The sequence below is a fragment of the Watersipora subatra genome, chromosome 10, assembly GCF_963576615.1.
Source record: "Watersipora subatra chromosome 10, tzWatSuba1.1, whole genome shotgun sequence".
NCBI classification, from domain to species: Eukaryota; Metazoa; Bryozoa; class Gymnolaemata; order Cheilostomatida; family Watersiporidae; genus Watersipora; species Watersipora subatra.
This window is the reverse complement of record NC_088717.1, coordinates 23437022-23454381: the sequence shown is the minus strand read 5'-3', so window position 1 is coordinate 23454381 and position 17360 is coordinate 23437022. Positions and strand designations below refer to the sequence as shown.

Here is a 17360-nt window from a genome sequence, read left to right as displayed (position 1 = left end):
TATTCAGTTTTAAAGGATTATTATAAAATTTAATTAACATAATATTCATTCGAATTTACAAGATCGAAGTATATAGTGACCGATGGTGTGCAATCCCTTACTGTTATTATTTTTCTAAAGATTTTGTTGATGGTACTACGGCTGTGCTCAATATCGCGGTACCACCAAGCCGTTTTTAATATCTGCAAAATTAAGTAATAGGCCTACATTTTCTTATAGATATACATCTATTCCTATGAGACCAGCTAAAATCTGTTTAAATTTTTAAATTCAGCATAATTTTTTAGATATAAATACAGAAATCTAGATGAATATCACAACTTCTTGATATTGGTTGCTATGACCAATGATATGCAGCCTCCCCCAGCCTGTCTATATTACATGCCATTTTACTTCTAATATTGCATTTCTCCTATTGCAGGGGAGAGATATAAACATATAATCTTTTCCTTTTATTATTGCTGTTTGTTGTACATGATACATTGCTACCATTGCAGCTACCATTGCAGTTCTCCTATTGCACTGCAGTGCCATTTGACTGCTAATATTGCATTTCTCAACCATCAGGGTACCCTTTCTTTTTTCCATTATCACTTTGGTCGTGGGCTGTATGACAGGGTAATTTCTAGTTACATGTACGTAAGTGAGCACAATCATTTAGATACTGTCAACCATAAAAATGTTGTATTGCATGTGTGGATAAGGAAATGAAATAAATTTTACCCTTTTTACCTACTTTAACATCAGCTGTTCACCGAGTTCAGAATGCTGAGCAGCCCTGACTTTATAACCCTAAAATCAGATGTCACGCTATTTGAAATTCTGGTTCCTTGGCCTATACCACTTTCAAGGTGAAATTTTTTGATGGGGCCATACAGGACATGACTAGTGATAGAGTCATAGCTAAAGTTGTGGAACCTACACTTTGGGTGGCTGCCCTCGTGGTGGTCTCAAAACCCAATCAAAAAGTTTGCATCTGCACTGATTATACAGAACTCCTTACTGAAACAGAGAAGCGATCAGGCCCGTATTTTTTGGGGCGGCTGAGCAGCTGAGCCGCCACAGCTTTTCAGTGATTTTTGGCGGCTAAGTACTAAAAATTGCAGTCTAAGCTCATTCACTTGGAATTTCCAACAACTAATTTACTAGCAACTAGCGTTCTATACTGTCTCTATGGTCGCCTCGCCAAATGAGTCATCTTGTGAGACTTTGTTAAGACTTGGAAACTGAACTTTATTGCTTATAGAGGGGTGGGAAGAAGGCCCCCAAACTTGCATTTTCCTTATCAGATAAAACTCAATCAAAGTAAAATCAAAACATCAATGAGGAGCACTATGGGACAGGCTCATCCAAATAGTCTTCTAATATTAGATATATATAAAGATGTTGAAATAGATATTAATAATTATTGAACTCAACTTGCCACTATACTTTGCTTATTATTAATTGAACACTTTAAAGAGCTTGGAGTTTGCCACTTCTTGACAGGTGCTTGCATAGTTACTGTGATTTATTAGCTCTGAATGTTTTCAGCAACAGTTCTATTTTTTCAATTCAACAACAAATATTTTCATCAAGGGTAAACATTCCAAGGCTTGACCAAGGTCATTCCAAGGTCATTCTAAGGCTTGACCAAACTAGTTATAAAGTCTTGTAGGAGCTCACACATGGTTGCTATCTTTTCTACCAGAGCTCTTCATCAAACAATTATTAGAATATTGTCTCTTACAAGCTTTTAAGCAAGTTTGACTAACTATGAAAAATCTGAGTTGTCTGCTCATTATTCATGATGGATAACACAAGTAAAAACAGCTCTTGATCTTAAGTTCCTCAGCTCGTGTTGTGTCTGTAAGTACGTTCTTAAGTCTATAGCTGTATGCGAGTTCTTGTTCGTTCTAATGAAACCATAAATTTTTGCATTGCTAAACTTAAAAATGTATTTGATGGAAACTTTTGTGAAAACTTTTATGAATTTATTTTGGTTAACCACACATCTTGATCAATTCTGAAGTCATTGCTAGCAAACATTATAGTGGTTATATTTCTTTTATAAGCATTCAAAATGCTTTTTGGGTTAAATGTTTAAGATACATAAATGCAAGCGATACAGTAGAAGATTTATGCCTATACAGAGACAAAAAACTGTACATATTTCATTGTTCATCTATTTAGCACACAGAGATTTGAATAATGTATAATAAAGAGACAACTTTACTACTATAATCTGAGTATATTATGGTTTACTGAATCTTGCACTCGGTAATACTGGGAATACTAGTAAAAATATATTGCTTCTGTAGTATGATACACGTAGTTTTATACATATTGAACGATAGGAGTTATATATATATATTTATACTAATAAAACTATAAGAAAGAGCTCATACTAATAATGATCGCTTTCACAAAAGTTAACCACTAAAAAGGCTATTTTGTAATCATGCATGCAGGTTTATTTGAATGGGTCAATGAATCCATTTCAGCGTTTTAGTATCCTCATCAGCCTTCAATGTTAACCAGTGAATAGGCATCCACAGATTCCATTGGGATAGAGGTTCCCTATGTAACGCCTCGGACAACTGCAAGAATACATAATTAGGATTAATGGTAGATTTACAAGTTTTAACTCAATGTGATATAAAGGTGTATGCAGAAGAGCAAAAATACAATATGAGCATTATTTATGTTTATTTGTAACATTTTAAGAAATAAGAAAATTTTGTGTACCATTTTTTAGCCAGAATTAATTATATATGTAGAATTTCCATAATTCACTGTCATGAAAAAATAAATGACTTTGTCAAACATAATCTATCACAATTAAAAATGCATCAAGACAAAAACTCCCGCTATACTCATTCTATATTGAGAGTTGTGATCTCTTATTCAAGTAACAGGCAATTGCTCTGTACGTACCTTAGTGTAGCGCAGGGATTAGCCTCTGTGACTGGAGCTCTAGTGGTCACGGCTCGTGCTGTGGCCTGTATCACTACTGCTCTCTCAGTATCTTCTTTGCAGCTACAAAATACATTCAAACATCAGATGACAAGAATATCGACCATGTTGGAAGAATTAGGTCACCGGCTGCGGCATCTGGAAGCGGCGTTAGAAACATTAAAGATGAACTTACATACAATTTTATCATTTTAGTAGATTTTATTAGAAAGTAGATATTTTTCTATCATTTGAAATTGTTTTTGATGTTTGAGGTGATCTAACTGCCAGGATGTTTCAAGATTAAAATCAACAAAACTTGATTGGTTACAATGTTCAGAAGAGAAATACATGTCAAAATTATGTCTATGGTTGCAGAGAGATCAACAAAATAAAGACGCGTAATGCTGCAACTTGACCGTAATAGCCGATATCAGCTATCGCCACGATAACAACTAATGACTTCATATTTTTCTTCTAAGGGTTTAACCGAGATCAAGTTTTGTCGACTTTATCTTGAAACATCCTGGCAGTCAGATCACCTCAAACATCAAAAACAATTGCGAATGAAGGAAAAATATTGATAATTTCGGATAAAATCTGCTAGAATGTTGTGTAAATTCATCTTAGACACTAAAGAGTTGCATAGTGTGTTAAAAGACCTGATATTATTTAAAAGTAGCAAATGAAATTGTTGCACACGCTTTTCACCATCACAAAAATAATTGACAGACCAAGCTACAGGATATGATGAAAGTATTGTGTTACGAAAGGTATGTTATTATTTACTAAGTTTACATACAGTGATAGTATTGTGACACTTGGTGAGCCAGTGCCGAATCGCTACGCTGGGCTGACAAGCATATCATGTTTTCATGAAGTGCTATTATAGCAGAGCGAAGTTTGTGCGACGCCATATCTCAAGGTTGTATCTTTAAGAGGTCAAGGCCAAAGCGGATAGATTAGAGCGTTTCAACAACGATAGTTTCTTCATATGAAACGAGGGAAAAACAAGACCTATACGTGTGCACAAATGCGACACTATCGGTCACTAAGGCTATTCCGTTGCACAAAGATGATGCATCATGCCTGTATTCCGCCTCCAAACAGTGACACTGATTTACAACAGAATAAGAGCGGCATGGCTGTTTCCATGAGGGCATGGCAGTGTCATATGGAAATGTATCGCTACGCTATGATTGAATCGAAACTTAGAAATTGATTGGCTTAAATGGTTTAGCGAAATTACGATCAAGTGATCAGCTGAATTGTTTTCTAATATACAAACAACACATAACACAAACCTGCAAGTGTCCATATCGAAAGTAAAGCCCTGTCCACAGTTGGTCACTGAAGCACACCGACAGCCGCACAGATCATCATCCCACCTCTTGTTCGACGGGCATGTTTGGCGACCATTAATACACATGCACTGACAATCCCAGTCATCTATGGAATAACAACAATCCTTTAAATGCAAAAGAAATGCAAAATAATGGTTAGAGAAGGTAAATGTTTGCTCTATCATCACAAAGACACAACTATCAAATGTCATGTCGGCATTTCAAAACTGCATGTTCGAGCTAATTTGTAAATGTATTGCTGGTATGTAATTATAAATGTAATGCTGGTATGTAGTTATAAATGTATTGTTGGTATGTAATTATAAATGTATTGCTGGTATGTAGTTATACATGTGTTGCTGGTAAGTAATTATAGATGTATTGCTGGTATGTAATTTAGAGACAAACTTCAGTGAGCCGTAAAATAAATAGTTTCTAATATGTGGTTATATCTCAGTCTCTTCATGGAATATGTAACCAAAACATGAGAATAAAGTACATGTCTATAAAATACTGTTCATAATTCGGCTATGCTTGACTCTGTTGACCTCTGCAACTTTAGACATCAAGCTCGTGCTTTCGTTGAATCTGAGCGTTTTAATCGTGATCAAACATGTTTTATAACAAATCATAACATGTTATTGATTTTAATTATGAAACCAGGCAGTCAGATCATTTCTAATATAAAAAAAATCTCACATGATAGGAAAATACTGATACTTTCTGATAAAATCAACTAAAATTTTGTGCGAATTTATTTTTAAATCACATTTCAAACTTAAAAGTTTTGAATCTTTAAATCTCAAAGCTTTAAATCTTTAAGTTTTTAAACTTAGGTCTAAAACCTAAAGTTGCATCTAAAACTGTAGAAGAGCAACTAGATGAATCGTTAGTCAAGCATAGTCCCTGTGTTATGAACAGTATCCCATGGTCATGTAACTTATTATCATCTTTTGGCTACATATTTCATGAAGAGGCTGAGATATAACCACATATTAGAAACTATTTGTCTCGCAACCCTGAAAAGCCCTTAGGATGTTATATAACATAAGATTAAAGTTATATTTTTGATTATACCATTCGTGGCTTCTCTTTATATATCCATTTTATTTGATAAGTTAAGTCAAGTTAGTGGTAAGATATTTAGCCTGAGTTATTCTTTAAAGGTTTTATCTAGCTATTGTGGGAGGTTACTAGGACTGACTTACCAAAGTAGTGCATCGCAGGATTACAGTCTTCCATAGAAAGCTTGCACTGGCACTGACAGGCTGTATGCTCCTCAAGTTGAATGTATGTGACCTTTTCAACAGGGTTTGCCGACTTTCCATCATATATGTACTTCAGAACCTGAGTAAACACCGGGGAGGTAATGGCTGGCTTTAATCTAGTACTCATCTATGTATTGACCGCTTATGTACCAGCTACAGTCTGGTTATATGCCAGTTATAGTCTAGTTATATGTCAGTTATAGGTCTAGTTAAATGTCAGTTATTATAGTCCAGTTATATGTCAGTTATAGTCTAGTTATATGTCAGTTATAGTCTAGTTATATGTCAGTTATAGTTTAATTATTAGTCTAGTTATATGTCAGTTATCGTCTAGTTATATGTCAGTTATAGTCTAGTTAAGCATTATGCTTCCGTAACACGATTAATGGTTAATTCATAAGTTTGTGGCATCCCCAAGATCAAAATGGAAAAAACTGCAATTTTTATTACTCGCAAGTTTTTACTGAACGTTTCATGCCTACGGAAGGTGGAAACGGCACTTGCGAATGATGCGCAAAAAAATGCCACACAAGCTATTCCATTTTAAACATTTTTCTCACTTTAGTCATTCCGATTTCAATTTGAAGAGGCAGGAGTGCATGGCTATGTCCATTAAAACACTTATCATATGGTGATTCAACATGTGCACACAATTCCAAATCTGCATTATCTGCACAATGGACCCATGGTTATAAACCCGATATACTGATAAATTAACAGATGTTTACCCAAAATACTGCTATCTTCTAGCTAATCTCCAATCGAAATAAAAACAACTGGGGGATGAAAATTTTTAGAATGGACTAGCTTGCACAATATTTTAATACGCATAATTCGCAAGTTCCTTTTCCATCATTCGCAAGCATGGTAGATTCGATAAGGTTTTGCGAGGAGCAAAACTCGATTAGCTTGCGAACTTATGCCGTTTCCTAAGTGATTCTTAGTCAGCCAAGTGAACCATGTTTTCATGTTGTCAAGCTAAACTATGCCAAAATAATTTGTACCATACATCAACAAATGCTGAAACACGCTTTTAAAGAGAAACTTGGAAAAATAGTGTAGCCATGAAAAGTTTTAAACAAGGTTTATATATTGCAGTTTCGTTAAGAAGCTTTTGTGAACTGAAATACAATTACAGACATTTTAGCTACCAGCTAGTGTGCTGTAAATAGAGAATAAAGGTTATTGACTAGTTCACCAGCTCAATTAGTTGGTGTTTTCTTGATTTTATCTGTTTTATGTGTTGAAAGACTTGCGATGAGATATGCAGACATCATCAAATACAGCTGTTTGGCAGCGGCAATTTCTCACACCATTAAATGCAGGCGTGTTCTCATTGCAAAATAGTTGGCAGCGACTTAGAAGCCCGAGTACTTACGCAACAACTGGTTTGGGTAAGTAGACTACTAGCCACAGGCTAGAGCGCACTAAAATATGTAACTTGCTTGACAGATAGCATAGAACAGAACTTACATATACCGGGAGACATGTTTAAGCAATTACCAGTTGATAAACAAAATCATTCAAACAGTAAGTTGAAGTAATGGAGTGTGTTTTGGTATATGCCACATTTCGTTTAAAACTACAAGGCATAACATTATGGCATAGAAAGCCTTAGCAGTTTTTGGAAATTTGAGATGAAAAAGAGCAGATATTATATTGACACGCTAGTCACTCATGGGCTGCGTGACTGACAGACAAACAGCATGCCTCATAACTGTTTTTAAGTTAAAAGAATGACAGAGCAACTGACAGTTGCCCAGGGACACTTCTCTAATGGTGCTACATCAATTTCTATATACTATTCTTTTGATTTTGAAGTTGTTTGGAAAGTCTGTCCAATATTTTTTAAGAACATGGTAATATCGATAGACAATTGTAGAGACAATAATTATAACACTAATAATAATAGTAATCATAATAGCCTACCTTTACTTGTTTGCAAAAATTTTCCAAGTAGGAAAGAAATTTGTGGAGAACAAAAAGGCAAAAGTATCATAGGATTTCACTATATAAACAGACCATATAAAAAGCTAAGAGACCAGATATATTGATGCTAGATAAAGAACTAGATCATGTGTAGTCGGTAGATATTCCTGTGCCCGGTGATGAGGGGGGGGGGGAGGCAGTGGCAAATCTAAGAGACAATTTAGGGAAGTTGGACATGGGAAGAAAGGAGATAGAACACTTTTCTATTCTGTTGGAATCTCTAAGAGTATTAAGAAAGTACTGGTTATCTGAGAGGGGATTTTTCCGGATACCAGTATACCATCAGACAAAGATCTGAGAACAAACCAATGATAACTATAGCCTGAAAGCCTAAAAGAGGCTAGAGCGATGGGTGCTGTCACAAACCTGTACAGTTTTTGGTGTTGTAGCGGTTGGTTTACAGGCTAAAGAGCTGTGACCACAGCAGCCACTGCACTGCTTGATTTGAACGCATGATGGGTAAAGAAGCACATTAGGTTTGTCATTTGGGATTGTCACTATCTGGTCATAGAGGTCACATCCAGCATGACTTAAAGATGCTGCCAGCTCTACAAATATTTGTAAGCCACTTGTTAGCAGAACTTCTCAAGACAAAAAAGATATACAGCGCCATCTTGACATACAAATTCAATTTGTTTCATTACCATCGTTGTATAACAAAACAGTTTGTATCTTAAAACATTTTTCCCTATTATTTTGGCACTATTCAAAATATTGTAATATATATATATATATATATATATCAATTCGTACCGGTGCTACGAAACAACACCAAAGCGTGACAAAAATACATATAATGCACACAAAGAAATTAATAATAACACAAATAAGGAAAAAATAGCATAATAATATAATAAATGTTAATCAAATCAATAAAAACAGAAGAGAACTTGAAAAACCACAAAAGATATGATGGGAAGGCAGCAGGAAGAGAATGTAAGCAAGGGTGGTAATGAACAGTTTGTTCCCTTTTTGTTTACATATGTACACTAATAGCTACATAATAAATAATAAATGACTGCATGTGAATACCGACGAGGAAAAATAGGTTTTTGTTGTATATCGAAACATAAATTTTTGCGAGTTTGTTGTTCTTGAGTTTGAGCATTCTTATGTCAAGGTTCCATTGTATTTGATAAATTCCCTACTAATTCTCGACTAAGATAGAAACAATACTGAGATTGCTATAATTATAGAAGTTCTGTTGTCAAAGAGTATCTCTGAACATATAGATGAAGGAACTATTGCCCACATACAATGAGCTTACACAATACAACTTAGATTGAGACCGTAACATGTATAATTGAGACCGTAACACGTATAATTGAACCTTTGACATTTTGATAAAAGTTTAAATGTAATGAGGTTATTTACATGGTTGTTTCTGTCTATTTTGGTGTTAACTAACAAACTATAACAGTCAAGCAACAAAGTCGACTGTTGAATAAATTTATTTAATGATATTTTTTATATTTAGAACTTTTGAGTCAAAGTAAATGAAAGAAAGTCTCAAATGAAATGATTAACAAAGGAAAAATGTAGAATATTCAAAGCATTATATATTCAGCCATCGCTCATTTGGATCCGCTTCAACCTACATACTTACTATCAACTCTGACTTCACGATTTCAATATTGCAAATTTGCTATATCAAATCACAATATATCACGAAAATGTATATTTATTATGTATAATACATTACATATTAATATGTACATTACATAATAATATCGATTCTCGATATTATTATGTAAAAAACTTGTAACTTCTTGCTAATATTTATTTGTATATTTTAATTTAAAACAAAACTGCTTTGTCTTAGTGATAATTAGAAACATTTATTTTATGAAGGCCTGTGTGCGTGGAAAATCATGGAATAAGCTTATTATAAAACTAAAAGACCCACACACCTTAGTTCTAGTATCGCTCACTCTAAAAATGATAGATGTGAGATAAATCGCCATTACACGATTACATCGTTTATACGATTGATGATATCTATCTAAACAGTTGCGATTTTCAAATAGTCTACCTTTAAAATAGTTATTAAACAACGAAGTCCCGTATTATGAAGCTCTACTATCAATCTATAAGTGTTACTATGCAAGACCTTAATCTGTCACAAAATTTCTTTAGAAATTTGAAATACTAAAAAACTACAACGGGATAAATATGTTATGATCTATTGCAAACAGCTAACATAATAGAAAAAAATGAAGCCTACTGTGGCATAACAGACAGCACAACTGTGATTGGTCGCTGACAGTTGCAGCTGATTGGCTGCATTTAAATAGCCACGTGAATACAACTGAATAGATATATTTTTATTTGTGGCAAATATACCACAGGCAAAATAGAAACAAATTTGAAACCCGCTGTGGCATAACAGACTGCACAGTTGTGATTGGTCGCGAAAAGTTGGAGCTGATTGGCTGGAACTAAATAGTAGTTAAAATCAATTGGTTGATTCTACAGACTATACATAAACTAGCAAGAGCTAATAAGAATAACACAAATGCGTTTACTCAGGCAAATAAGAACATAAAAAGCAGCATAAACTTACCAGATCTTTCGATACTCTCTATCGGGGTTGAACCTTGTACTACGTAGTGGTTATCAGGGTCCACAGCTATAATAGCAACATAAAGTTAACTCAGAACAAGAGAAATTGTGTAGCCTTTGTTCTTTACTTTCTGATTGCATCTATCGTATTCTTATCTTGCTGATTGACATTGACATTGACAAGCAGGATGCACTATAGTATATCGATGCTAAGCACAAATAGAACACAGCGACGTTTCTGAATGCAGTCGAACAGCTTTTCATGCAAAGAAGAAGGAAGGTTACTTGCACAAGTGAAAACCTTTTTGTAAAATTCTGCTTTGTGAAAAGCTACAGTTAATTAGTACTGATTAGCATTTGGTCAGTTTTCTAAGCAAGATGAAAAAAGGGGATCATTGTTTAGGTCCAGCTGGTGAAAAACATATAAAATCATTTGATAAGGTCTAAACTTAATTACCATACGATCATTAAAATAATACTTTTTGACCAATTATTTCAAATATCGAAAATTTAATAGAATAAATATACATTAAATTGCGAATACAAATATAGTATATATTAGCTTAATAAATATATTGGTTCGGCTTTTTTTAGTGGCTTTTAAAAATAAAATTTCTATTTTTCTGTAGTACTGAACTTGAAGTTTTCATCTTTTAAAGTATTTAAAATGTACATTACAGAACAATTTACCAACCAAATTGTCAATAGCTGGTGGAGCATTCAATTTCTGTCTATTCAACATATGAATATTTTCGTATGCTGAATCAAAAACTATTTGAAACTGAGCCATAAATTTTGACAGGCAGCTAAGAGAACTCTAGGATAGAATTAAATAGAATCTTACGTATATCTACAGTAGTATCTACTCCATTGATGCGGTAAGATTCAAAAAATTGTTCTGTGAAAACCGTCTTATTTGACATCGCTCGCTCGAGGCCAGATGTACGAAAGTAGCTGAGCGGCATCTCCTACAAATATCCATAAAGCCATCCATTCATAGAGCTGTGAGCAAAGCCATTTTATGAGCAACAGCCAATGATCAAATCGACACAAAGCTGACATATACAAGTTTGACAAGTAAAGCAGACACTTGTCATACTTGTCACATGCTACATGTATCACATGACCAGCCACTCTAGCCCACTGCTAGGGATGAAGCTGGTTGTCATGTTGTTTTTAATTTTAGCTTTTTAATAGGTTTTTGCAGTGCTGAGAAATTTTTCTTTGAAATCATTAAGTGTGGTGTGACTAGCAATAATATTTTCAGTACTGCAATAAACATTATAGCAGAGGGTAGTCTTGGAGAAATATTTGTTGTTGAACAACATTAAAAGTTGTTATGGTTTCAAAATATCTCTAAATTATTAGCTCTTAAAGAAAAAATAAAAAATAACCTTGGAATCTGAGAAATTAAAAATGTTTTTCTACATATGCAATAATGGAATTGCATCATTGATTGCAAAGATGTTATTACCATTGTTGATAACTGGTAATAACATCTTTAAGCAATAACAATAACACATACAACGAAGAAGAGACCATAGTAGTGATATTTATTCAAATTTCAGTACTTTTGCCTTCTTCAACTATATGTAAATATTTACTAACCACATTTGATTACCCTCCTAAACACTCAACTGTTTCCCTGATAGCTAGTTCATGTCTAGCAACCAATGCATCATGCTGCCCTCGTTACCAAGCGCATTGCCCAATTAACATTTAAGTAACCCTAACACAGTAAGATTTGCCAGCGAGACTCCGCAAGTATCTATTGTGCAACATCACACCTTCCTGCTTTCCGTGAAAGTCAGCATTAGGCAATATAATTGCGTAAGCATTCACATATTTGTTCAAACTTAGGAGTCGTTTGCTCAATAGCCACAATAATTCAAAATGTGATTAGAAGTTGTTCTTGTTTATAAAAAAACAAGAACAACTGTTTTTGAGGATATAGCCTCAGATGAGTCAGCCAAGTACAAAGAGATTTATGAACTGCTGAGGTCATGCAGGGTACATAACCTGAAGTTCTTTGCTGCCAAGCAGAGTTTGTAATGGCTTTTAAATAAAATGTCTTCAATGTCAACCACCTCACTTCCTTATCTGTTGAATATGTCAAGAAACTGTGGTTGTCCCCAACTCCACTGCAACTTGATAAGTTAGTGACTGGTTTTAAGGTGACTGAATCTCTATGTTTACATAGGGTGGATGATGTAGATTTGGAATTGTGTGCACTTTGAGTCACCGTGCGACAAGTTTTTCAATGGACATAAGTATGCGCTGGATTAATGATCGCGCTTTGTTACAAAAGATACCGGTAAACATTTCTATGCCAGAGGTCATAGCGGCTCATTCAACGCTGATGAAATTGAAATAAGAACAACTGAAGTGTGAAGAATATTTAAAATGGAATAGCTGCGCGGCTTTATTTTAAACTTATTTTAGATGTCTGACACTAGAAAAGATTGTCTTTTTAGTTTAAATCATCACTATGTTTTTTTATAGAGAAACTCAATTTTATCCATTTTCAGAAAGTTTAGTTGTTTACATAGATATATGCTGTTAACATTCATCATGTCAGCGGCTTAAAATAAATAAAAATATGCTTAGTTCTCACGTTGCCAAAGAATAAATATTCCTGATGCCAAAGTTCAGTATGTTTTATGGCATGGTCAAGCTGATACAATTTTTTATTAGATCCGGCAGCGTCTCCATGGTAACACTAGGTGCTAAGTCATAATAGTACAAATTTCTTAGTGGTGAAAACCTACTTTTAAATTGTTTGAGACTGTTATAATTTCATATTAAACACAGTTATTCTGCTTTCCTGTAATCTGCAACAAAGTGAATTGCGTTTAAATGTTTTATAAAATGCTTAAAATGCAAATAAAGCTGAAAACCGTTTATTTTTTTTTAAATAAAACTAAATGAGAGCTTAATCTATCAAATTATTTTTACCTATTATCTTTAGATTGCAACAATATAGATATTTTATTATTTGCAAAGTGATAAAAACCAGTAGTTCCTTGCTTATTCCTTTTGCTAGCCAATATAATTTCAAACAAGAGAAAGCCATTTTGACAAGCTGCGACCAAGTTGAAGACAAGCGAGGACATGTTGTGGTACACTAAGCTATAGAACTTGACCACAACCTTTATTGGAATAGTGTCAAGAAATGTCAATGGTGGCAGATTGTGGTAAAGGCTCATTTATCGCTGCCTCAACTCGACAGCGATTATCTCACTTGCTACTAACAAGCCATGCAGGCATATTGATAAGATTTGGTTATACCTTTTACGTTCAGAAAAATGGAGATTCAATCGAACACTGTAATACTATAGGAAAATTACCAACATGTCAGCTCAGTATCAAACAAAAACAATGCAGCGATACTTGGCCTAAGGCTATGATTGGTGGAAAGACAATTCCTATAGCCCAACTTTTGTGTGGTTTTACTGGAGTTTTTTGTTGACTGTCAATTCTTGAAGTATATGTCCAAAAACTATTTCTTACAAACTAATTGCTGCCCTTTCTAGCAAATCAATTAATTTGTATATCTTTTGCACGTTGCTTTGAATGATAGTAACTTAGCAAACATTAACGACCGTAAAAATATTCTAAGCAAAAATATTTACTGTTTACTTAGAAAATATTTGAATAACTATGTCTGCAGAGCTTGTTACAACAATAATGAATAAGCCAGGTTTTCTATGTTAGATAAAATTTCTTAATAAGAAATGATTAAACAGCAATCACACAAGCATGATGCAATGCCAATGGCTTGGTAGCCAGAAAAAAGAACAAATGTACGGCCACACAGCTAGTTAATTACAGAGAGAACACACAGATGAAAGCCAAACCAAATGGATTTTCACAAAAAGGATCACAAGACACAACAGTTCAACGAGCCAACAGTTCAACCACAGCAAGACCACCTACGGCTAGGTCACCCATATCAAAGACACCCACAGCAAGGTATCTACACGGAGACAACAAGGTCACCCACACGAGATCACCCACAGTGAAGTCACACACAATGAGGTTGCCCACAGTGAGGTCACCCACAGCACCAAACTAAACTGACCATATCCTCTAGAGACCATGTTAACCACTCGAGTCACTGGTTTCCTCCTGGAAGTCACATTGACTCTAAGTATGATATCTCCAAGGCTTGGAGGCCTTCTAGAATATTCTATTCGAGAGTTGTTGTACCTGATCATTTTGAAACTACCCTTGGCCGGCCTGAACCAAGTTTTAAACATCTGTATAAACATGTAGAATAATTGTGTAAGACTATACCAGTTGATAAATGATCAGATAGTTCTGTTTGTTCAAATGGGCAACAATAGATAATCAACAAGGAATTGTGAAATTTCACAGTAATGCTGCAATACAGGTCAGACCACCATGTGGTTGTCGTTAGTCACAAATATGCTGGTTGATGGCTGCAGTTATTTTCCTTGTTTGTTTTTTTAAAGTAGCCAGCAAGAATTGTCTTACTGCCAGTACATTTTACGGTCTTGTGATTCAGCCGTACATGCAAACCTACTCTCCATGTTCAAGTCAACAGTGTTCTCTTCCTTGTTTCTAATACCAGAGGTTCTTTTTGGATCTTATATTTAAAGTCTTCCAAATTTCACGTTCTATCAACAGTGAAAAAAGTTAAAACTGGAATTCAATAAAATGTTCTAATAAGGCCTAATTCACTGAAAAATGCTTTTTTGAATCACTTTGTCGCTTTCACCAATTTTTAAAAGAATTGCTGACCGAATTGGATAAAATGTTCTTATTAGTGGCTTGCCTAAGTCATACCCGCCTAAAAGCTACACAGGGTCATACTCTTGTCAACCCTGACAGCGGTTCCAATTTAGACAGTTTAGAGTCTTTAGACTTTTTTAGGATAATAAAATTATGTACTGCTAGTAATTTTTAAGTAAAAATGTAGGCCCTACTAGCATTTACAAATATGTACAGAGACCCACATAACAAACTTCAGAAAAGCCCTAAACAAAAGTTATTTGTCACCCTTGAACAAAAATCACAAAAACAAAAATCATACCACTTACAGTAGGTTGAATCTAACTGTTTTAAAAATTGCAACAACACAGTTCTAGAACTTTTGCTTACCTCAGCTTCCTCTTCAGCCTTGATCTGCATGTGGCAGAGAGAAATAACAAAAATAACTAATAAGCCCTTCATTTTTGATCTGTTTATAATAATATCTACTTCCAGTCAGCGGAGTGAATGGCTGAAACGCTGAACACATAGCTATTATAAGGCAGTTGAGGTCAGAGGTCATTGAGAAGCTATTCATTGTGGTCGCACATAAACCTAAAATGTTACTGTCAGATAGCCTTAGATCCTATGGATAACTGAAACTTGCTTTTCATTCGTGCTGATTGGGTCAGCGTTGTGCCAACCCACTGACAGATTAGAGCTAAGCTGTCAAAGATTCTAGAATCTCTGACTCTGGCATCCCAAATGTTTGCCTAACACATTTCAAAGGAATGTAGTTCTCATAAACACATGGCTCTGAATCAGCACTCAATATCTACGTAATGGAAGCGCACATCAAAGTGATTACTTTTTGTTAATCACTATGAGATCAGGCAGCAAAGGTCAGATCCTTTAATGCAAACATCATTCCTGTGCTAACTGGAGGCTGTGCCTGGGTGCTCGCCCGTCATACATAGTTGTACGAGCTGGCACACCTAAAACTACTTTAGTGCATTAGTCAACATCTATACTTAGATAAAATGTTTGACGAATACAATCAGAGGTTGTATAATGTACTGAACATGTACTATACCTATGTATAATGCGCAGCGTTATTGCTACAGAGATGGCATAGGACGTCATTACTTTACGGTGATGACATGGCATGTCCTCATTGCAACAGTAACGACGTCCTCATTGCGACAATAACGATGTCCTCATTGCAACAGTAATGATGTCCTCATTGCGACAGTAACGATACGTCGTCGTGTCATTATTGTTACAGTCATAACATATCATGTTGTAGAAGTGACCAGGCAAATCGCTAATTTTGCAGGAGTAGCATGACAAGGTGTGGTATCTTGTTACTGTTACAGATACAAGATGGCATATTCTTACTTCTACAGCAACGGTGTAGCATGTCACTATGTTTACAGCAACTATGTGGCATGTCCTTACTGTTACGGTAGTGTTACAGCTTGTTTCTACTAGCAAGGCGACCAAGTCGTATGTTATTATGTTACATAGACAATAAAGTATGTTCCTAAAACATACTGCTTCGGAGCCATTTTCATAGTTTGACATACATTGTGTTTTCATGTTTTAAAAATATGCTTTTTAGGAGTTGCTATTCCTTTGAAATTCTAGTTACAGGTCAGTTTATATACGGTACATGTAGTTAGAGTAGATTATATGTAACTTAAGGTATTTTATATGCCAAAATCTGTGGTATGGTTCATGACCAAATAAGCCTATGAATGTGTTTTTTGTTTGTTTCCAAAGTCAATGACCCTTTTGCGGTCATTTACGTTTGAGAAGTCATTGGCGATTAGTTTTGTGGCTTTTTCATTTAAATTTAAAAATAACCTAAACTAAAATTTATTACAGTAAATTAACATGAGTCTTTAACATAGAACAGATAACTCTCACCGTTTTTCATTCATCAAATGGCCTTTTTTCAAAAAGGAACACCCAGGAGATCTTCTCTTGAAAGATCAAACCTTTGTGGGGTGTTACGCAGGGCCAATTTTCAAAGAGTAAGACTGCAGGGATTATCTAGTAATATAGAGAATACTACTACACATATACAGCCTCCCTATACTCTGTTTTATTTACAAGACGACACACCAGGCATCTGTTATTAAGATATTATGTCAATAACTTTATAACTTTCTGGTGTTGCTTATCTTATCTACGAAATGATAAGTCAGCTTTGAGTCAGCGTCTCACTGTGACTCATCTATCACTACCCTAAAGCACTTCAAACACCTCAAGCACATAGCTATGATGACATTTGCATTTCTTTAAATTATCTCTAAACATGAAACTGAGTCATTATGCTGACTTGAGTATAAGAAACAAACCTAATAATAAAATTAAGGAACAGATCAGAATGTCCAACTTGAGTGTTTAGTAATAGTATCCAGATTAAATATGATTTGTAATAATAGTCCCCGAGGATGATTACCGTAGTCATCATGGTGGGTATGGTGCACTACCCCCTCAACTATAACAGCGCTAGGATTGTAGTGCACATACTAACTGTCATCAG

At 34.9% G+C, this 17360-nt stretch overlaps 1 protein-coding gene across 1 annotated transcript; it reads right to left on the bottom strand.

The window, feature by feature from the left end:
* Positions 1-2021: 2021 nt before the first annotated feature.
* LOC137405830 (uncharacterized) lies at positions 2022-15339 on the bottom strand. Its single transcript, XM_068092246.1, has 8 exons — positions 15221-15339; positions 10941-11064; positions 10098-10163; positions 7901-8082; positions 5486-5624; positions 4239-4383; positions 2917-3018; positions 2022-2579 (listed from the first exon to the last, which is right to left on the bottom strand). The coding sequence occupies exons 1-8, from the start codon at positions 15290-15292 to the stop codon at positions 2513-2515; spliced, it is 897 nt and encodes a 298-aa protein (XP_067948347.1). The 5' UTR covers positions 15293-15339; the 3' UTR covers positions 2022-2512.
* Between the last annotated feature and the right edge of the window lie 2021 nt (positions 15340-17360).